Below are 21,405 nucleotides of genomic sequence, written 5' to 3' on the forward strand. Positions count from 1 at the left end.
TCAGCCAGTGCTGGAAGGAGAAGTACTGGATCCAGTGAGTAGCGCCGAGTGACTGAGCCGCAGGGGACCGAGCCGGCAGTCACCCCTCTACTCGTCTCTTGACAGGTCAAACTGGCTGTCCTCAAGGCCCTGGGGCCAATGCTGAACATCCTGCTGCCCAGGAAGGATCTGCAAAACCAGATCTACGGGGACATCCCCCTGCTCCTGGCCCAGTACAGGGAGAACATTGAGGCCTTTTACATAACCAAGGTGAGGAGGTGGGGGCGTTCCCTGCAGGGTCCATGGACTATGGCAGCCCCCTGCAGGCTCCATGGGTCAGCAAGTGACCTGTCAGATCAGCTGCAGTATGTTGGAGGGGGTTCCCAGGGCTGGGAAGAGGTCCCAGGTTTCCACCACGTGCCTTCGCGAAAACACCAACCCCGCTCCTAGGGGGTCAGAGTTAACCCCTGGAACAACCACCACACGTAACAACAGCACAACACTGTTCTCTGACCCAGGCAAAACCCAGAGAAGACCCAGGCCAGGACCCCCAGTAGGGGTTACACAGCACAGATTACAGCAAAGCAGCTGTCCCCCCCCGGCAAGCCTGGCTCGACAGACGCAGACTCTCTGCCCCTTGGGTCAGCCCAGCCGGTCTGTGCTCTGGGTGGTGCTGGCAGGCTGGGTGAGCTCAGCGTGGTGGGTCTCAGCTGGTCTCAGCTCCTGTCTGCTGAAGGCTGAGAGTTTACACAAATTCCATTTTGCCAGCAGCCGGCTCTCCTGCCAGCAGCTCCCGCCCTGCCCCAGCTCAGGGCTCCTGTCCTGCCGCTGCTTTGTTTTCTAGCCAAATTTCCCAGGCTGCCCCACACCATTCGTTCAACCTCCCTCCCACCCAGTTAATTCTGTGTGTTTGAGTGGCACTCCCCCCAGCCAATCAGGTTTGTGCAGAGTAGCTGGGGCGTGGGGAAGGGAAGGAGATCTCTCACCAGCTCCACAAGTGTGCATAGCACACACCCAGCCAGCAGCCAGGCTGCAAAGCACTGATGGCTCTTGCTGTGTGGAGAAGGGCTGGCTGAGAGGCTGACTCTGGACCAGGATCCAGAACTCCAGCAGTCCATGTGTCAGGGCTGCTCAGATCTGGGGCTCTGGCAGCCCAGGGGCCCAATTCCCCAATCCCACCCATGTCAGGCACGAGTGACTCCATCATGGCCAGTGAGCTGCTGCACCAGGGTCAGAGCAGAATCTGGATCTCTGCACTAAGCAGAATTCCCCTCTTCACCTCCCTCCTTTCTCCCCAGAGCCTTCAGCCAGGGGTGAAGCAGACACCTGTGGCTGATGAGTTGATGTCAGTGCAGTGCTTCACTGTGCCAGCTCGGCCTGACATCTCTCCCTGTCTGTTGCAGGTTCTGGGACAGATCTTGCAGGCCTCTTCCTCCAACAACCCAATCCCAGAGGTGCATGTGGAGGCTCTCTCCCATACGCTGAGCTACCAGGTATGGGAAAGTGGGGCTGGCATGTTTGTGCTGGGGCCAGGAGATCTCAGGGACCCCAGCAGGCATCCGTAGAGTGCACAATGCTCCCCACCCCCGGTACTGGAGACCTCCCTTTGCCCTCAGCATTCCATACAACGGGAGTTGACAGTGCTCAGCACCTCACAGGATCAGGCCCTTAGTGTCTGTGGGCCCAGTTGTCCTCTCCTGCATGGAGTCCAGGGGCGTTTCTCCTGATTTACCCTGGTATACGTGAGAGCAGGATCAGGCCCTTTAGTTCCTTCTCAGGGCTCTGGCTGTGTCATACACAGTACGTACAGGCAATTAATTGCCATTAATTATTAAGTGTCTGTGATGGTCACATGGCCCAATCCAGTTCTCAATCCTACTCACAGCCCCATCAGTGTGAATCTGCACTGGAGTCTGAGGAGTTGCAGAATCGGGCCCTGAACCCTTTGGGAGATTCCTGTTTGAGTGAGCAGACTTCTCTGACCTGTTCCCATATCCCCACAGGTCACTTCCAAAGCGCAGAGGCCCTATCGGCTCTGCAGGGAGAACCACACGGAGATTTCCCACATCTTCCTGCAACTCGGTAAGGGGGTGGTGATGAGAGGCTGCAGCCCAGACCAGCAGTGTATGGGGTGCCTTGAAGCTCCCGCTGCTGGGTCAGGATCTCTGATTCAGCACAGGATGTTAGAGAGCTTATTCCTTCACTCTCCCACTTCCCTGGTCCTTCTCGCATGAACAGAGAGCAACAATACCTGAAGTCCGAAGGTGCAAACAATTCGATGTTTATTGGGGTGAACTTCCAGCAAGCTTAAATACAAGTTCCTTTTTCCTTATTTTCGAATCCCAACTTACTTCCTGTTTGCCCCTAATTTATATAGTAATATTCTTAGCTATACCTTAACCAATCATTCTACTGAAATTTAACTAACCAATCCTAACATATTGTAACATGATTAGCTAACCAATTATATCCCACCACCTTAATTAGATTACACCCAGCAAAATTAATTATACAGCAGACAGGAACAATCACAGAACCAGACAGAGATTATACAGACAAACAATAGCAAAGTGGGAACTATAATGACAAAACAATACAGAAGTGAGGATTTCACATCCCAGTATTGATAAGTGAGTTCTTGCCAGACAGGATGCTGTTTCCTTTTACATTTTCTAGGCACTTCCCTTTCTCTGGAGGTGATAGGCATTATCAGGACAGGACTGTATTCAGGACAGGATTGTATTCCTAACAGCCCAATAGCACCTTATTTCAATGTGACTAGTTTGGAATGTGAGGATGTGACCGTTCACTTCCCAACTTATGGCTGCCTCTGTTGCTTAGCCAAAGGCCTTAGCCTAAGAACAGGGCCTCAAACTGTCACAGTAAGAGAAGGCCCTTACACCAGCAGACAGTGATTTTGATTCTCTTTTGTACCTCTATAACTAGTCAAGTGATAAGAATACACCTAAATTCTTAGAGTATAGGCCTCTACAGACAGGCCTGAATATCTATATCCTAACACAGGAGAGGAGAGCTCATTCCTCACTGCCCATCATTCTGCTTCCTATTCTCTGTAGCCCGTTCCCATCCCTCAGAGCTGTTGGGGATTTTCCATCGAAAACTGGAGATGGGCAGGGGAGATACCCGTGTGGGGATCCTGGCCCTGATGTCAGATGTTATCGGTGCTGAAGGTAGGAGCAGGGGGGCAAGAGCTCAGAGACTTCCCCTTATATCCTGTCAGTGCGAGCGCCTGGTGCAGCATGGGGCCCACTATGCAGCTTCAGGACCTGTGGGTCTGGTTGCAGGGCCCTGGGCGTGTCCTGCTCCCTATAGCAATGGACAGTCCCCCCGTGCTCCCATGCTGTGCACCCTAAAGTTCTGCACACTCGACCACTGACAGTGAGTCTGCCTGCACCAGCCATGGCTGGGAACAGGTGTGCGTGTGGTGCCCCTGCCTGGGCCCAGCCTGCAGGGGGCACTCAGGGATGGGGAGGAGGGGAGTGAGGGCAAGTGGGGGAGCCCTCACCAGGCGGCTTTGTTGGTGACACGCGGGTACATTGTTCCAGTGAGGCAGGAGGACTCTGTGATCCTGCCGCAGGCCATGAAGAGCTAGTCTGTGGCTCTGGTTTAGTGATGCTGGGTGTCTGTCTCTTCCAGTTCCGGGGATGCCCAGCTGGAAACATCTGTGCATCAAATCAGTGAAATCAGTTCTTACTGACGGGAGTCCCAGGGTGAGAGAATGACATTGCTGGGCGCGGGAGAGGCGGGCGGCGCTGGGCGCGGGAGAGGCGGGCGGCGCTGGGCGCGGGAGAGGCGGGCGGCGCTGGGCGCGGGAGAGGCGGGCAGAGAGTGGGCAGCTCAGGGTGAGATTCTCTGACCCAGCATAAACCTCACAGGCTCCATTCCCCTCCCACCCACACCAGCATCTCTCCATTGACTCAGTGAGTTACTCTTGATTCTTGAATGAGAATCTGGCTCTTTGAGCCGAGGGCAGGGTCCTTAGTTAACTCTAGCTCAGTTCCCCCTCCCCATGCATCGGTGTCAGGGTGGGGCTATAAACTGGCTGCTGGCGAGGCAGCGGGGGCAGGAGGCCTGGGGGCAGGCCACAGGGATCCAAGGGGAGGGGAGCCAAGCCCCAGGCAGGGTTGTATTCTGGTTATTCTCTTTATTCACACGAACCCAAGGAGAGACCCTGCTGAGTCCTGGCCTTTGCGCGGGAGTCACCTGCTGCCTTCCACCCGTTTGCCTTCCAGCCAAACCCGGCACTGTTCCGGTGAGCGAGGGCACCGGGGCAGGGCTGGTGTGCCTGGCTCCCCACTGATGCTGGCTTTGAGGAGCTGTCTGTGGTGCTGAAGGCAGCTCCTTGATCATGTGCCCAGGACCATGGGACCAGGAGGGGCTTGGATCTGGGCAAAAGGTTCAGGCCCTGATCCCATGGAAATATGCCCATTGACTCTAGTGGGCTGTGGGTCAGGCTCTCAGTTGGGTTCCCAGGGAAAATCCTGCTCTAGCCCCCTGGGGCAGGGACTCTCACTGGACTCCCAGTGGCTCAGTGAGGCAGGGTCTGGACCCAGAGGTTCAGGAGTCTCTCCAACTGACTGCTGTTCTATAGGCTGTCACAGTCCTTTGGTGCTGTTCTGAAAAGGGAGCCAGCTGAACCCTAGAGTCCCACTGAACCTTTCCACCATCCTGTGAGACTGGGGCTGGGCTGGAGTGAGTTTTGTGGATCCCTAGAATCTCACCAACCTGTTTAAAACTGTGGATTCCAAGTTTCTCCCTTGATCTGTCTGTAGCTCACCCAGGCCCAAACCCAGTAAAGAATCCAGTCAGTAGGACCCCTACTACTGTCCCAGCTTCTTGAGTTCTTATTGGGTAAGCCTCAGGCCATTTGGTGAAACAGTCCATTGCTACCAGCAGAGACTGCCTTGCCTGCCTCTGTCTCCAGCCAGGGCCCAGCGCATCAATGGCAATTCATTCCACTGGTGCCACCACCAGATACTGCAGCAAAGGGGCTCTCCCGGTTTTAGAGGGACCCTTCTTTGCTATGCACATTGGTCCTGTCACAGCACAGGGACTGGATTCAATGCCTTCTTGAGGTCCCTTCCAACCTGAGATTTCCATGGCGATTCCTATGATTTCCTGCACCAATTATCTCCTGTCTGCCTGCATTTTACCCACTAGAAAGTCTCTCTTCGCTTGTGTAAGGTTTTTGCAACCCCAGAATGTCCAGCCATTTTGAGACCATGTGTCACGGAGTGTGGGGGAGTCCAGGCCCTGCACCCCTCTTCCTGGGATTCACTGAGACTCTCAGCCAGCCAGTAAAACAGAAGGTTTATTGGACAACAGGAACACAGTCCAAAACAGAGCTTGTGGGTACACCCAGGACCCCTCAGTCAAGTCCTTCTGGGGGAGCAGGGAGCTTAGACCCCAGCCCTGGGGTTCCCTGCATTCCTCCACCCAGCCCCAAACTGAAACTAAACCCCCCCAGCAGTTTCTCTCCTGCAGCCTGTCTTCACATTCCTGGGCAGAGGTGTTACCTCCCCCTCCTCCTCCTGGCTCAGGTGACAGGCTCTCAGGTCTCCCATCCCCAAGGCACATTCCCAGGTCAACACTCCCCTCTCCCTGCTGCGTCACATCGCCACATCTCTCCCCCCTTCGAGACTGAACTGAGCGGGGTCACTGTGACCAGTGACCTGGGGAAGTTCAGGGCCCCCTCTCCGGGACAGCGCATCCGCTATCATGTTGGCACTTCCCTTCACATGGACCACGTCCATGTCGTAATCCTGCAGGAGCAGGCTCCATCTCAGGAGTTTGGCGTTTGCTCCTTTCATCTGGTGCAGCCAGGTCAGGGGAGAGTGGTCGGTGTACATGGTGAAGTGTCGCCCGAAGAGATAGGGCTCTAGTTTCTTGAGGGCCCACACCATGGCCAGGCACTCCTTCTCAATGGCCGAGTAGTGTTGCTCCTGGGGTAGCAACTTCTTGCTCAGGTACACGATGGGGTGTCTCTCCCCAGTCCCGTGTCTGAGGCATCGGTGAACACCACAAAGGGCTTGTCAAAGTCTGGGTTTGCCAGAACTGGGCCACTGACCAGAGCCTCCTTCAGCGCCCGGAAAGCCTCCTGGCACTGCTCGGTCCAGACCACCTTGTCTGGCTTCCCCTTCTTGCATAGCTCAGTGATGGGGGTGGCTATGGCACTAAAGTGGGGCACAAATCTTCGGTAGTATCCTGCCATCCCAATAAAGGCTTGTACCTGCTTTTTGGTGTGGGGAGCGGGCCAGTCTCTGATCACCTCCACCTTGGCTGGTTCCGGCTTTAGGCGGCTGCTCCCCACCCGATGGCCCAGCTAAGTTACTTCAGCCGTCCCCACCTTGCACTTCTCCACTTTTACAGTCAGCCAAGCCCCCTGGAGTCGGTCCAGCACTTGTCTAACCTGGAATACATGGTCCTCCCAGGTCTGGCTAAAGAAACAGATGTCATCAATATACGCCACGGCAAAACTCTCCATCCCCCTCAGTAGCTGGTCCACTAGGCGCTGGAAGGTGGCCAGCACTCCCTTGAGGCCGAAAGGCAGGGTCAGGAACTCATAGAGCCCCAGAGGGGTGATAAAGGCCGATTTCAGCCGGGCATCTGCATCCAGCGGCACTTGCCAGTAGCCCGTCGTAAGGTCCATGGTGGTAAGGTACCGAGCTCCTCCCAGCTCGTCTAGGAGCTCGTCAGGCCTGCGCAAGGGTAGGCATCATAGAATCATAGAATATCAGGGTTGGAAGGGACCTCAGGAGGTCATCTAGTCCAACCCCCTGCTCAAAGCAGGACCGATCCCCGACTAAATCATCCCAGCCAGGGCTTTGTCAAGCCTGACCTTAAAAACTTCTAGGGAAGGAGATTCCACCACCTCCCTAGGTAACCCATTCCAGTGTTTCACCACCCTCCTAGTGAAAAAGTTTTTCCTAATATCCAACCTAAATCTCCCCCACTGCAACTTGAGACCATTACTCCTTGTTCTGTCATCTGCTACCACTGAGAACAGTCTAGATCCATCCTCTTTGGAACCCCCTTTCAGGTAGTTGAAAGCAGCTATCAAGTCCCCCCTCATTCTTCTCTTCTGAAGACTAAACATCCCCAGTTACCTCAGCCTCTCCTCATAAGTCATGTGTTCCAGACCCCTAATCATTTTTGTTGCCCTCCGCTGGACTCTTTCCAATTTTTCCACATCCTTCTTGTAGTGTGGGGCCCAAAACTGGACACAGTACTCCAGAGGAGGCCTCACCAATGTCGAATAGAGGGGAACAATCACGTCCGTCGATCTGCTGGCAATGCCCCTACATATACATCCCAAAATGCCATTGGCCTTCTTGGCAACAAGGGCACACTGTTGACTCATATCCAACTTCTCGTCCACTGTAACCCCTAGGTCCTTTTCTGCAGAACTGCTGCCGAGCCATTCGGTGCCTAGTCTGTAGCGGTGCATTGGATTTTTCCGTCCTAAGTGCAGGACTCTGCACTTGTCCTTGTTGAACCTCATCAGATTTCTTTTGGCTCAATCTTCCAATTTGTCGAGGTCCCTCTGTATCCTATCCCTACCCTCCAGCGTATCTACCACTCCTCCCAGTTTAGTGTCATCTGCAAACTTGCTGAGGGTGCAATCCACACCATCCTCCAGATCATTTATGAAGATTTTGAACAAAACCGGCCCCAGGACCGACCCCTGGGGCACTCCACTTGATACCGGCTGCCAACTAGACATGGAGCCATTGATCACTACCCATTGAGCCCGACAATCTAGCCAGCTTTCTATCCACCTTATAGTCCATTCATCCAGCCCATACTTCTTTAACTTGCTGGCAAGAATACTGTGGGAGACCGTGTCAAAAGCTTTGCTAAAGTCAAGGAACAACACGTCCACTGCTTTCCCTTCATCCACAGAGCTAGTTATCTCGTCATAGAAGGCAATTAGATTAGTCAGGCATGACTTGCCCTTGGTGAATCCATGCTGACTGTTCCTGATCACTTTCCTCTCCTCTAAGTGCTTCAGAATTGATTCCTTGAGGACCTGCTCCATGATTTTTCCAGGGACTGAGGTGAGGCTGACTGGCCTGTAGTTCCCAGGATCCTCCTTCCCTTTTTTAAAGATGGGCACTACATTAGCCTTTTTCCAGTCATCTGGGACCTCCCCCGATCGCCATGAGTTTTCAAAGATAATGGCCAGTGGCTCTGCAATCACATCCGCCAACTCCTTTAGCACTCTCGGATGCAACGCATCCGGCCCCATGGACTTGTGCTCGTCCAGCTTTTCTAAATAGTCCCGAACCACTTCTTTCTCCACAGAGGGCTGGTCACCTCCTCCCCATGCTGTGCTGCCCAGAGCAGTAGTCTGGGAGCTGACCTTGTTCGTGAAGACAGAGGCAAAAAAAGCATTGAGTACATTAGCTTTTTCCACATCCTCTGTCACGAGGTTGCTTCCCTCATTCAGTAAGGGGCCCACACTTTCCTTGACTTTCTTCTTGTTAACATACCTGAAGAAACCCTTCTTGTTACTCTTAACATCTCTTGCTAGCTGCAACTCCAGGTGTGATTTGGCCTTCCTGATTTCACTCCTGCAAGCCCGAGCAATATTTTTATACTCATCCCTGGTCATTTGTCCAATCTTCCACTTCTTGTAAGCTTCTTTTTTGTATTTAAGAGCAGCAAGGATTTCACTGTTAAGCCAAGCTGGTCGCCTGCCATATTTACTATTCTTTCTACACATCGGGATGGTTTGTCCCTGTAACCTCAATAAGGATTCTTTAAAATACAGCCAGCTCTCCTGGACTCCTTTCCCCCTCATGTTATTCTCCCAGGGGATCTTGCCCATCAGTTCCCTGAGGGAGTCAAAGTCTGCTTTCCTGAAGTCCAGGGTCCGTATTCTGCTGCTCTCCTTTCTTCCTTGTGTTAGGATCCTGAACTCAACCATTTCATGGTCACTGCCTCCCAGGTTCCCATCCACTTTTGCTTCCCTACTAATTCTCCCCAGCAGCAGGTCAAGAAGAGCTCTGCCCCTAGTTGGTTCCTCCAGCATTTGGACCAGGAAATTGTCCCCTACATTTTTCAAAAACTTCCTGGATTGCCTGTGCACCGCTGTATTGCTCTCCCAGCAGATATCAGGGTGATTGAAGTCTCCCATGAGAACCAGGGCCCGCGATCTAGTAACTTCTGCGAGTTGCCGGAAGAAAGCCTCGTCCACCTCATCCCCCTGGTCTGGTGATCTATAGTAGACTCCCTAGTCTCTAAGGTGCCACAAGTTCTCCTTTTCTTTTTGCGAATACAGACTAACACGGCTGTTACTCTGAATCCCACCACGACATCACCCTTGTTGCTCACACTTCTAAACTTAATCCAGAGACTCTCAGGTTTTTCTGCAGTTTCATACTTGAGCTCTGAGCAGTCATACTGCTCCCTTACATACAGTGCAACCCCCCACCTTTTCTGCCCTTCCTGTCCTTCCTGAACAGCTTATATCCATCCATGACAGTACTCCAGTTATGTGAGTTATCCCACCAAGTCTCTGTTATTCCAATCACATCATAATTCCTTGACTGTGCCAGGACTACCAGTTCTCCCTGCTTGTTTCCCAGGCTTCATGCATTTGTATATAGGCACTTGAGGTAACCTGCTGATCGCCCCTCTTTCTCAGTATGAGGCAGGAGCCCTCCCCTCTCACACGCTCCTGCTCGTGCCTCCTCCCGGTATCCCACTTTCCCACTTACCTCAGGGCTTTGGTCTCCTTTCCCCGGTGAACCTAGTTTAAAGCCCTCCTCACTAGGTTAGCCAGCCTGCTTGCGAAGATGCTCTTCCCTCTCTTCATTAGGTGGAGCCCGTCTCTGCCTAGCACTCCTTCTTGGAACACCATCCCATGGTCAAAGAATCCAAAGCCTTCTCTCCGACACTACCTGCGTAGCCATTCGTTGACTTCCACGATTCGACGGTCTCTACCCAGGCCTTTTCCTTCCACGGGGAGGATGGACGAGAACACCACTTGCACCTCAAACTCCTTTATCCTTCTTCCCAGAGCCACGTAGTCCGCAGTGATCCGCTCAAGGTCATTCTTGGCAGTATCATTGGTGCCCACGTGAAGAAGCAGGAAGGGGTAGCGATCTGAGGGCTTGATGAGTCTCGGCAGTCTCTCCGTCACATCGCGAATCTTAGCTCCTGGCAAGCAGCAGACTTCTCGGTTTTCCCGGTCGGGGCGGCAGATAGATGACTCAGTCCCTCTGAGGAGAGAGTCCCCGACCACCATCACCCGCCTCCTTCTCTTGGGAGCGGTGGTTGCACAGATACAGATACAGTGATGGCATTGAGCTTCCGATAGTCCACACAGAACCGGACCGACCCGTCCTTTTTGGGGACCAGCACCACCGGCAAGGCCCAAGGGCTGGCAGATGGCTGGATCACCCCCAAAGCCAGCATGTCCCGGACCTCTCTTTCCAGGTCCTGAGCAGTTTTCCCTGTGACTCGGAAGGGGGAGCATCTTATTGGCAGGTGCGACCCTGTCTGCACCCGGTGGACAGTCAGATTAGTGCATCCAGGCTGGTTGGAAAACAGCTGTCGGTACGGATGCAGCACCCCCCTGACCTCAGCTTGCTGGGCAGGGGTTAGCTGATCCGAGAAGGGAATTGTTTCCAGGGGGGAACCAGCTCTGGTCCCAGGGAATAGATCTACTAAAGGGTCATCTCCCTGCTCCTCCCAATGTCCACACACGGCCAACACCACATTCCCCCTGGCATAATATGGCTTCATCATATTCACATGGTACACCCGGCGGTGGTGCGCCCGGTTCGACAGCTCCACCACATAGTTTACCTCGTTTAGCTGCTTGACGACCTTGAAAGGGCCCTCCCAGTCGGCCTGTAGTTTGTTTTTTCTCACGGGGATGAGAACCATCAGCGGATCCCCGGTGGCGTAGGCACGGGCCCGCGCCATGCGGTCATACCAGACCTTCTGCTTCTTCTGGGCTCTGGCCAGATTCTCCCTGGCCAGGCCCATGAGTTCAGCCAGTCTCTCTCGGAAGATCAGGACATACTCCACCACTGACTCTCCATTGGGAGTGGCCTTCCCCTCCCACTCGTCTCTCATCAGGTCCAGGGGGCCCCTCACCCTCCTTCCATATAACAGTTCGAAAGGCGAAAATCCGGTAGACTCCTGGGGCACCTCCCTGTATGTAAACAGCAGGTGAGGTAAGTACTTGTCCCAATCCTGCAGGTGCTGGTTCATAAAGGTTTTCAGCATCATCTTTAGCGTCCCATTGAACCTCTCCACCAGCCCATTGGACTGGGGGTGATAAGCTGAGGCCCAGTTGTGCCGGACCCCACATTTCTCCCACAAGCACTGGAGCAGGGCCGACATGAAGTTGGACCCTTGGTCTGTCAAGACTTCCTTGGGGAACCCCACTCGGCTGAAAATGGTCAGGAGCGCATCTGCCACGACGTCTGCTTCAATGGAAGCTAAGGGCACTGCCTCGGGGTAGCAGGTGGCGAAATCTACCACCACCAGAATGTATTTCTTCCCCGACCGGGTCGTCTTGCTGAGAGGCCCCACGATGTCCATGGCCACCTTCTGGAAAGGCTCCTCTATGATGGGCAAAGGTCTCAAAGCTGCTTTCCCCTTGTCCCGGGCCTTCCCCACCCTCTGACAGGGGTCACAGGATCGGCAATACTGCCGGACAGTGATAAAGACCCCGGGCCAGTAAAAGTTCTGTAGCAACCTCTGCCGAGTGCACCGGCTTCCCTGGTGCCCTGCGAGGGGGATGTCATGGGCCAGGGACAGGAGCTTGCGGCGATACTTCTGGGGGACCACCAGCTGCCTCCTGATCCCACAGGACTCTACTTCCCTTGTGGGATCCCATTCTCGGTACAGGAACCTCTTCTCTCACAGGAACCTCTCCTGGCAGCCTCTCCTCATGGTCCGTACCACACTGAGGTCGGCCAGGTCCCTGAGCTTCCGCAAGGAGGGATCTTTCCTCAACTCGGCCTGGAACTCAGCGGCTGGGGAAGGGATGGGGACTGGTTCCCTCTCATTGGCCGGGTCTGAGGCCACAGCCTCTCTGAGCCGTGCCCCTCGGCGCTCCCTCCCCACCAGGGTAGGGTCCTGCGCCTCCGGTGTGGTACCTTCCCCAAGGTCAGGGCGCAGTGCCCCTCACCGGCTCTGGCTACGGGTCACAACCAGGGCGGTCTGGGGGTCGCTTGGCCAGTCCTCTAGGTCTCCCCCCATCAAAACCTCAGTGGGCAAATGGTGGTGTACCCCCACATCCTTGGGGCCCTCCTTGGCCCCCCATTTCAGCTGTACCCTTGCCACGGGCACCTTAAATGGGGTCCTGCCCACCCCCGTCAGGGTCAGGTAGGTGTTGGGCACCACCCAATCTGGGGTCACCACCTCGGGCTGGGCCAGCGTCACCTCCGCGTCCATATCCCAGTGTCCATTGACCTTCCTCCCATCCACCTCCAGGGGAACAAGGCACTCTCTCCGGAGGGACAACCCCGCGCCCACCCTGTAAACCGAGCACCCTGAGTCCAGAGCATCCAGCCCTCTGGTGGGGCTGGCCGGGGGTACTCTTCCCTCCCGAGCAGGTGGTAAGCTGGCAGCCCCCCTTGCCTGGGCCGTCTTCCCCTCGTCCGGCTGGGTCCCTACCCAGTTAACCCTGGGTAGGTTGGGTCTGCTCAGTCTGTCCCTGAGCCTGGGGCACTGGGTCCGTACGTGGCCTCTCTGGCCACAGTGATAGCAGCTCAGGTCACGTTGGTCCCCTCGAGCGGGTCGGAGGGGCCCGACGCCAGGCGTTCCCCTTTGGAGGGGGTTCTCCCTATTTCCCCGCTGGGAGGCCCCATGGTGACTCTCTCTCTGCATCGGGGGGGGCCTGTTCTTTTGGGACTCCTCCCTGCTACCCCCTGACCGACTGTTCACAAACTCGTCGGCCAGCTGCCCTGTGTGCTGGGGGTTCTCTAGCTTTTTGTCCACCAACCATAGCCTCAGGTCAGAAGGGCACTGTTCATACAGTTGCTCCAGGACGATTAGGTCAAGCAGGTCCTCTTTAGCTTGGGCCCCAGCTGTCCACTTGCGGGCATACCCCTGCATCCGGTTGACCAGTTGTAGGTAGGTGACCTCAGGCGTTTTACGCTGACTCCGGAACCTTTTCCGGTACATCTCGGGGGTCAGCCCAAACTCACGGAGCAGGGCCTGTTTGAACAGTTCATAGTCCCCTGCCTCCGGCCCTTTCATTTGGCTGTACACCTCCACGGCTTTGGGGTCCAGTGAGGGGGTGAGAAACTGGAGCCTGTCTGCAGGGTCAACCCTGTGCATCTCACAGGCATTCTCAAAGGCCATCAGGAAGCTATCTATGTCCTCCCCCTCCTTCCGCTGGGCCAGGAAGCACTTATCAAAGCTCCTTGCAGTCTTGGGTCCCCCCTCACTCCCCACAGCCGGGGTCCCACTGCTCCTCAGCCTGGCCAGCTCCAGTTCATGCTGTCTTTGTTTCTCCTTCTCCTGACGTTCCCTCTCCTTCTCCTGATGTTCCCTCTCCTTCTCCTTCTGCTCATGTTGACGTTGTTTCTCCTCATGTTGACGTTGTTTTTCATGATCCTCCAGCTCCCTCATTTTCATCTCCCTCTCCCATTCCAGCCGCATCCGCTCCAGGGATGGGGAGCTCCGCCGGGAAGATCCCCTGCTGGCTGCCGGGGTCAGGGTGCCCTCGGTATTCGCTGGGCTTCCCCCAACCCCTCCCCCAGGCATAGGTAGGAAGGGTCTCGGGGTGTCCTCGGCAGCAGTCTGACCCCTCCCAGCCCGGTCAGGCCCCAGGGCCCACGCTGCGTCCACCGGGCAGCTTCCCTCAGGGACAGGGATCGGGTCATCCAAGCGATCCCTCTCCTCCAAATGGGCAATCAGCTGTTCCTTGGTGGACCTCCCAATGCGTAGCCCCCTCTGCCTGCACAGCTCCACCAGGTCACTCTTAAGGCGTTTAGCGTAAATCTCCCTGCTGGCCACTCGCAGGCCGGGCAGCTTTCTACGGTTTCCAGGAAAAACCCCTAGTGTGCCAGTCCTTCTTGAGGTCATCACCTCTTTCCCAGGGTCGAGCTGCAGACTCCTCTGCCCCTGGAACCGCTCGCTGCAATCCCCCGGGGGACCCTGTTACTGCAAAAGTCCTTCTCTCTGGTCACACACTCCCAGGGGTTAACTGCCCTCTGAAACCGTCTCTCTCTGAATCTTCAGCATGCCTGGTCCCCGTCAATCCCCCTTCGTTTTACTGTTCCCCAGTCACTTACTGCAGGAAGCGCCGTTCACGGAGTGCAGTACATCCCACCGCTGCCACCAGTTGTCATGGAGTGTGGGGGAGTCCAGGCCCTGCACTCCTCTTCCTGGGATTCACTGAGACTCTCAGCCAGCCAGTAAAACAGAAGGTTTATTGGACAACAGGAACACAGTCCAAAACAGAGCTTGAGGGTACAACCAGGACCCCTCAGACAAGTCCTTCTGGGGGAGCAGGGAGCTTAGACCCCAGCCCTGGGGTTCCCTGCATTCCTCCACCCAGCACCAAACTGAAACTAAACCCCTCCAGCAGGCTCCCTTCTGCAGCCTGTCTTCACATTCCTGGGCAGAGGTGTCATCTCCCCCTCCTCCTCCTGGCTCAGGTTACAGGCTCTCAGGTCTCCCATCCCCAGGGCACATTTCCAGGTCAACACTCCCCTCTCCCTGCTGTGTCACATTGTCACACCATGACACAAGCTCAGCACCTCCTTTTTCATGCATCCGATGAAGTGAGCTGTAGCTCACGAAAGCTCATGCTCAAATAAACTGGTTAGTCTCTAAGGTGCCACAAGTACTCCTTTTCTTTTTACGAATACAGACTAACACGGCTGTTACTCTGAAACCTCCTTTTTCAGTGTGTCTGGTACAAGCAGCTGATACCTGTACCCATCACCCACTGTCTGATACCATATTTCACCTTTAAACGCCATGTTTTCCCACTGTGACCAGAAAGTTTTTACTGTGGCATTGTGACAGGACACAACGTTCCAGGGTGGCTGTGTTTGCCTGTTGATTTGCCAATCACACACTATCATGAGATCAGGATCTTGTCTGTCTCTCTCTCTGGTCCAGCGGGGCCTAGTGCTGGTCTGTGGAGGGACAGTGCCCAGCACTGCTGCAGGGACACCCTACCAGCCGTCTCACCCTGTATCTCACCACCACCTGTGACAGTGTCTCCTCCTGGCCTTGCAGGTGAGGGTGGCTGTCCTGCAGGCCATTGGCACGCTGGTCACAGCAGGGTACCTGGATAAGGTGGAGGGATGGCCTCTCAACTACATTGCCCTGCAGCTTGCTGTGTCGGCCAACTCGCTGGTAAGGGGCAACGTCAGCTCTCTGCCCTCAGACCTGGATTCACCCCCCCTCTCACCTCCCACTAGTTGCTCTTCCTGTCACTCACCTCCATCCCCATGGCATGCGAGTCACACTCCTTTTGGTCCCCCTCCCCGCAATGCCAAATTGGTGCAAATTGCACTTTGCCACTTACAACCGGTTTCTGGCCAGCTCGTCCCCAGCATGGAACGCACTCACCCCCAGATCCTGGCTAATGGGTTCACCCCAGAGATGCCTGCAGGACCCTCTCCCCACTCCCTGCCGAGTGTCACCCGCCCCCCCACCTCCCAGGCACCCGCATGGGAGCTCCTCCTCCACGCAGAGTGACCTTGTGCTCATCTTTTCCAGGAGCGTCCAGTGCGGAGCCTTCCCCTGGGGGGGCTGCTGGAAAAAATGGTCCAGAAAACCAGCCTGGCCGCGTTAGAAATAATCATTGCCTCGGGCAGGGGGATCAGCCAGGTGAGTGACTCCATTGGCTTAAGTGCAGTTACCTGGGGGGGGGGGCATAGAGGAGCTCTGCGGGGGAGGGGCAGAGAGGGGCTCTGAGCGGGGCAGGGGGAGGGCAGAGCGGAGCTCTGAGGGGGTGAGGGGGAGGGCAGAGCAGGGCTCTGAGGGGGACGGGGCAGAGAGGGGCTCTGAGGGGGTGGGGCGGGGGGCAGAGAGGGGCTCTGAGGGGGTGGGGCGGAGGGCAGAGCGGGGCTCTGAGGGGGGGAGGGCGTAGAGGGGCTCTGAGGGGGACAGGGGGAGGGGCGTAGAGGGGCTCTGAGGGGGTGGGGCGGAGGGCAGAGCGGGGCTCTGAGCGGGTGGGGCGGAGGGCAGAGCGGGGCTCTGAGGGGGGGAGGGCGTAGAGGGGCTCTGAGGGGGACAGGGGGAGGGGCGTAGAGGGGCTCTGAGGGAGTGGGGCGGAGGGCAGAGCGGGGCTCTGAGGGGGTGGGGCGGAGGGCAGAGCGGGGCTCTGAGGGGGTGGGGCGGAGGGCAGAGCGGGGCTCTGAGGGGGGGAGGGCGTAGAGGGGCTCTGAGGGGGACAGGGGGAGGGGCGTAGAGGGGCTCTGAGGGAGTGGGGCGGAGGGCAGAGCGGGGCTCTGAGGGGGTGGGGCGGAGGGCAGAGCGGGGCTCTGAGGGGGGGAGGGCGTAGAGGGGCTCTGAGGGGGACAGGGGGAGGGGCGTAGAGGGGCTCTGAGGGAGTGGGGCGGAGGGCAGAGCGGGGCTCTGAGGGGGGGAGGGGCATGGAGGGGCTCTGAGGGGGTGGGGCGGAGGGGAGGGCAGAGCAGGGCTCTGCGGGGGGAGGGGCAGAGCAGGGCTCTGAGGGGGGAGGGGCAGAGAGGGGCTCTGAGGGGGACAGGGGGAGGGGCGTAGAGGGGCTCTGAGGGGGTGGGGTGGAGGGGCATGGAGGGGCTCTGAGGGGGTGGGGCGGAGGGCAGAGCAGGGCTCTGAGGGGGGAGGGGCAGAGAGGGGCTCTGAGGGGGACGGGGAGGGGCAGAGAGGGGCTCTGAGAGGGTGAGGGGGAGGGCAGAGCAGGGCTCTGGGGGGGGAGGGGCATGGAGGGGCTCTGAGGGGGACGGGGAGGGGCAGAGAGGGGCTCTGAGGGGATGGGGCGGAGGGCAGAGCAGGGCTCTGAGGGAGTGGGGCGGAGGGCAGAGCGGGGCTCTGAGGGGGACGGGGAGGGGCGTAGAGGGGCTCTGAGGGGGTGGGGGGGAGGGCAGAGCAGGGCTCTGAGGGGGGAGGGGCAGAGAAGGGCTCTGAGGGGGGGAGGGGCAGAGAGGGGCTCTGAGGGGGACAGGGGGAGGGGCGTAGAGGGGCTCTGAGGGGGTGGGGTGGAGGGGCATGGAGGGGCTCTGAGGGGGTGGGGCAGAGGGCAGAGCAGGGCTCTGAGGGGGGAGGGGCAGAGAGGGGCTCTGAGGGGGACAGGGGAGGGGCGTAGAGGGGCTCTGAGGGGGTGAGGGGGCGGGCAGAGCGGGGCTCTGAGGGGTTGAGGGGGACGGGCAGAGAGGGGCTCTGAGGGGGGAGGGGCAGAGAGGGGCTCTGAGGGGGTGGGGCGGAGGGCAGAGCAGGGCTCTGAGGGGGGAGGGGGAGGGGCAGAGCGGGGCTCTGAGGGGGTGGGGCGGAGGGCAGAGCAGGGCTCTGAGGGGGGAGGGGCAGAGAGGGGCTCTGAGGGGGACGGGGAGGGGCATAGAGGGGCTCTGAGGGGATGGGGTGGAGGGCAGAGCAGGGCTCTGAGGGGGTGAGGGGGAGGGCAGAGCAGGGCTCTGCGGGGGGAGGGGCAGAGCAGGGCTCTGAGGGGGGAGGGGCAGAGAGGGGCTCTGAGGGGGACAGGGGGAGGGGCGTAGAGGGGCTCTGAGGGGGTGGGGTGGAGGGGCATGGAGGGGCTCTGAGGGGGTGGGGCGGAGGGCAGAGCAGGGCTCTGAGGGGGGAGGGGCAGAGAGGGGCTCTGAGGGGGACGGGGAGGGGCAGAGAGGGGCTCTGAGAGGGTGAGGGGGAGGGCAGAGCAGGGCTCTGGGGGGGAGGGGCATGGAGGGGCTCTGAGGGGGACGGGGAGGGGCAGAGAGGGGCTCTGAGGGGATGGGGCGGAGGGCAGAGCAGGGCTCTGAGGGAGTGGGGCGGAGGGCAGAGCGGGGCTCTGAGGGGGACGGGGAGGGGCGTAGAGGGGCTCTGAGGGGGTGGGGCGGAGGGCAGAGCAGGGCTCTGAGGGGGGAGGGGCAGAGCAGGGCTCTGAGGGGGGAGGGGCAGAGAGGGGCTCTGAGGGGGACCGGGGGAGGGGCGTAGAGGGGCTCTGAGGGGGTGGGGTGGAGGGGCATGGAGGGGCTCTGAGGGGGTGGGGCAGAGGGCAGAGCAGGGCTCTGAGGGGGGAGGGGCAGAGAGGGGCTCTGAGGGGGACAGGGGAGGGGCGTAGAGGGGCTCTGAGGGGGTGAGGGGGAGGGCAGAGCGGGGCTCTGAGGGGTTGAGGGGGACGGGCAGAGAGGGGCTCTGAGGGGGGAGGGGCAGAGAGGGGCTCTGAGGGGGTGGGGCGGAGGGCAGAGCAGGGCTCTGAGGGGGGAGGGGGAGGGGCAGAGCGGGGCTCTGAGGGGGTGAGGGGGAGGGCAGAGCAGGGCTCTGAGGGGGGAGGGGCAGAGAGGGGCTCTGAGGGGGACGGGGAGGGGCATAGAGGGGCTCTGAGGGGATGGGGTGGAGGGCAGAGCAGGGCTCTGAGGGGGTGAGGGGGAGGGCAGAGCAGGGCTCTGAGGGGGGAGGGGCAGAGAGGGGCTCTGAGGGGGACGGGGAGGGGCAGAGAGGGGCTCTGAGGGGGTGAGGGGGAGGGCAGAGCAGGGCTCTGAGGGGGGAGGGGCAGAGCAGGGCTCTGAGGGGGACGGGGAGGGGCAGAGAGGGGCGGTGAGGGGGAGGGCAGAGCAGGGCTCTGGGGGGGGAGGGGCATGGAGGGGCTCTGAGGGGGACGGGGAGGGGCAGAGAGGGGCTCTGAGGGGATGGGGCGGAGGGCAGAGCAGGGCTCTGAGGGAGTGGGGCGGAGGGCAGAGCGGGGCTCTGAGGGGGGGAGGGGCATGGAGGGGCTCTGAGGGGGTGGGGCGGAGGGCAGAGCAGGGCTCTGCGGGGGGAGGGGCAGAGCAGGGCTCTGAGGGGGGAGGGGCAGAGAGGGGCTCTGAGGGGGACAGGGGGAGGGGCGTAGAGGGGCTCTGAGGGGGTGGGGTGGAGGGGCATGGAGGGGCTCTGAGGGGGTGGGGCGGAGGGCAGAGCAGGGCTCTGAGGGGGACGGGGAGGGGCGTAGAGGGGCTCTGAGGGGGTGGGGCGGAGGGCAGAGCAGGGCTCTGAGGGGGGAGGGGCAGAGCAGGGCTCTGAGGGGGGAGGGGCAGAGAGGGGCTCTGAGGGGGACAGGGGGAGGGGCGTAGAGGGGCTCTGAGGGGGTGGGGTGGAGGGGCATGGAGGGGCTCTGAGGGGGTGGGGCAGAGGGCAGAGCAGGGCTCTGAGGGGGGAGGGGCAGAGAGGGGCTCTGAGGGGGACAGGGGGAGGGGCGTAGAGGGGCTCTGAGGGGGTGAGGGGGAGGGCAGAGCGGGGCTCTGAGGGGTTGAGGGGGACGGGCAGAGAGGGGCTCTGAGGGGGGAGGGGCAGAGAGGGGCTCTGAGGGGGTGGGGCGGAGGGCAGAGCAGGGCTCTGAGGGGGTGGGGCAGAGGGCAGAGCAGGGCTCTGAGGGGGACAGGGAGGGGCAGAGAGGGGCTCTGAGGGGGTGAGGGGGGAGGGCAGAGCAGGGCTCTGAGGGGGGAGGGGCAGAGCAGGGCTCTGAGGGGGACGGGGAGGGGCAGAGAGGGGCTCTGAGGGGGACGGGGAGGGGCAGAGAGGGGCTCTGAGGGGGTGAGGGGGAGGGCAGAGCAGGGCTCTGGGGGGGAGGGGCATGGAGGGGCTCTGAGGGGGACGGGGAGGGGCAGAGAGGGGCTCTGAGGGGATGGGGTGGAGGGCAGAGCAGGGCTCTGAGGGGGTGAGGGGGAGGGCAGAGCAGGGCTCTGAGGGGGTGAGGGGGAGGGCAGAGCAGGGCTCTGAGGGGGATGGGGAGGGGCAGAGAGGGGCTCTGAGGGGGTGAGGGGGAGGGCAGAGCCGGGCTCTGAGGGGGGAGGGGCAGAGAGGGGCTCTGAGGGGATGGGGTGGAGGGCAGAGCAGGGCTCTGCGGGGGAGGGGCATGGAGGGGCTCTGAGGGGATGGGGTGGAGGGCAGAGCAGGGCTCTGAGGGGGTGAGGGGGGAGGGCAGAGCAGGGCTCTGAGGGGGGAGGGGCAGAGCAGGGCTCTGAGGGGGGATGGGGTGGAGGGCAGAGCAGGGCTCTGAGGGGGTGAGGGGGAGGGCAGAGCAGGGCTCTGAGGGGGTGAGGGGGAGGGCAGAGCGGGGCTCTGAGGGGGACGGGGAGGGGCAGAGAGGGGCTCTGAGGGGGACGGGGAGGGGCAGAGAGGGGCTCTGAGGGGGTGAGGGGGAGGCAGAGCAGGGCTCTGAGGGGGGTGGGCATAGAGGGGCTCTGAGGGGGTGGGGCGGAGGGCAGAGCAGGGCTCTGAGGGGGGATGGGGTGGAGCAGGGCTCTGAGGGGGGAGGGGCAGAGCAGGGCTCTGAGGGGGTGAGGGGGAGGGCAGAGCAGGGCTCTGGGGGGGAGGGGCATGGAGGGGCTCTGAGGGGGACGGGGAGGGGCAGAGCGGGGCTCTGAGGGGGACGGGGAGGGGCAGAGCGGGGCTCTGAGGGGGTGGGGCAGAGGGCAGAGCAGGGCTCTGAGGGGGTGGGGCAGAGGGCAGAGCGGGGCTCTGAGGGGGTGGGGCGGAGGGCAGAGCGGGGCTCTGAGGGGGTGAGGGGGAGGGCTCTGGGGGGGACGGGAAGGGGCATAGAGGGGCTCTGAGGGGATGGGGTGGAGGGCAGAGCAGGGCTCTGAGGGGGGAGGGACAGAGAGGGGCTCTGAGGGGGGTGGGCATAGAGGGGCTCTGAGGGGGTGGGGCGGAGGGCAGAGCAGGGCTCTGAGGGGGTGGGGCAGAGGGCAGAGCAGGGCTCTGAGGGGGACAGGGAGGGGCAGAGAGGGGCTCTGAGGGGGTGAGGGGGGAGGGCAGAGCAGGGCTCTGAGGGGGGAGGGGCAGAGCAGGGCTCTGAGGGGGGATGGGGTGGAGGGCAGAGCGGGGCTCTGAGGGGGTGAGGGGGAGGGCAGAGCAGGGCTCTGGGGGGGAGGGGCATGGAGGGGCTCTGAAAGGAGTGATGAGTCAGTCCACCAGCAGGGACACAGGCTAGGACTGGTTGGGGGGAGCTGGAGAGGCAGGATTCACCTAGCCCTGGGCTCTCTCACCCTCGTCTCTGCAGGAGCTGTGGGCACGGCTCCTGGGGTACGTTACCCGCACCCCCTACACTGATTCCATGACCCCCCTGTGCCGCTGCCTGAGGATCCTGGCCGAGAAGCGGCAGCAGCACAGACAAGCAGCCCACGACTGCAGGAAGCCAGGTCAGTGCGGCAGTGCTCGGCCCTTGGGATCACAGCCCCAAGCTGCCCCAGTCATGGGCATGGGGGCCCTGGGGTACCAGCGGGGATCTGCTAGGGGAGGGCA

The 21,405-nt window shown here is 60.1% G+C and overlaps 1 protein-coding gene across 1 annotated transcript in view; it reads left to right on the forward strand.

Annotated features, from left to right (window-relative positions):
• The window catches only part of LOC122463227 (maestro heat-like repeat-containing protein family member 2A), a 47,777-nt gene that overhangs the window by 16,181 nt on the left and 10,191 nt on the right, over positions 1–21,405 (forward strand). Inside the window, exons 8-15 of the mRNA XM_043531436.1 lie at positions 106–249; positions 1,383–1,472; positions 1,983–2,061; positions 3,057–3,170; positions 3,637–3,710; positions 15,220–15,339; positions 15,706–15,816; positions 21,164–21,302. Coding sequence (XP_043387371.1) covers positions 106–249; positions 1,383–1,472; positions 1,983–2,061; positions 3,057–3,170; positions 3,637–3,710; positions 15,220–15,339; positions 15,706–15,816; positions 21,164–21,302 — 871 coding nt within the window. The remainder of the gene's footprint in view (positions 1–105; positions 250–1,382; positions 1,473–1,982; positions 2,062–3,056; positions 3,171–3,636; positions 3,711–15,219; positions 15,340–15,705; positions 15,817–21,163; positions 21,303–21,405) is intronic.

Source organism: Chelonia mydas, chromosome 17 (assembly GCF_015237465.2).
Source record: "Chelonia mydas isolate rCheMyd1 chromosome 17, rCheMyd1.pri.v2, whole genome shotgun sequence".
NCBI classification, from domain to species: domain Eukaryota; kingdom Metazoa; phylum Chordata; order Testudines; family Cheloniidae; genus Chelonia; species Chelonia mydas.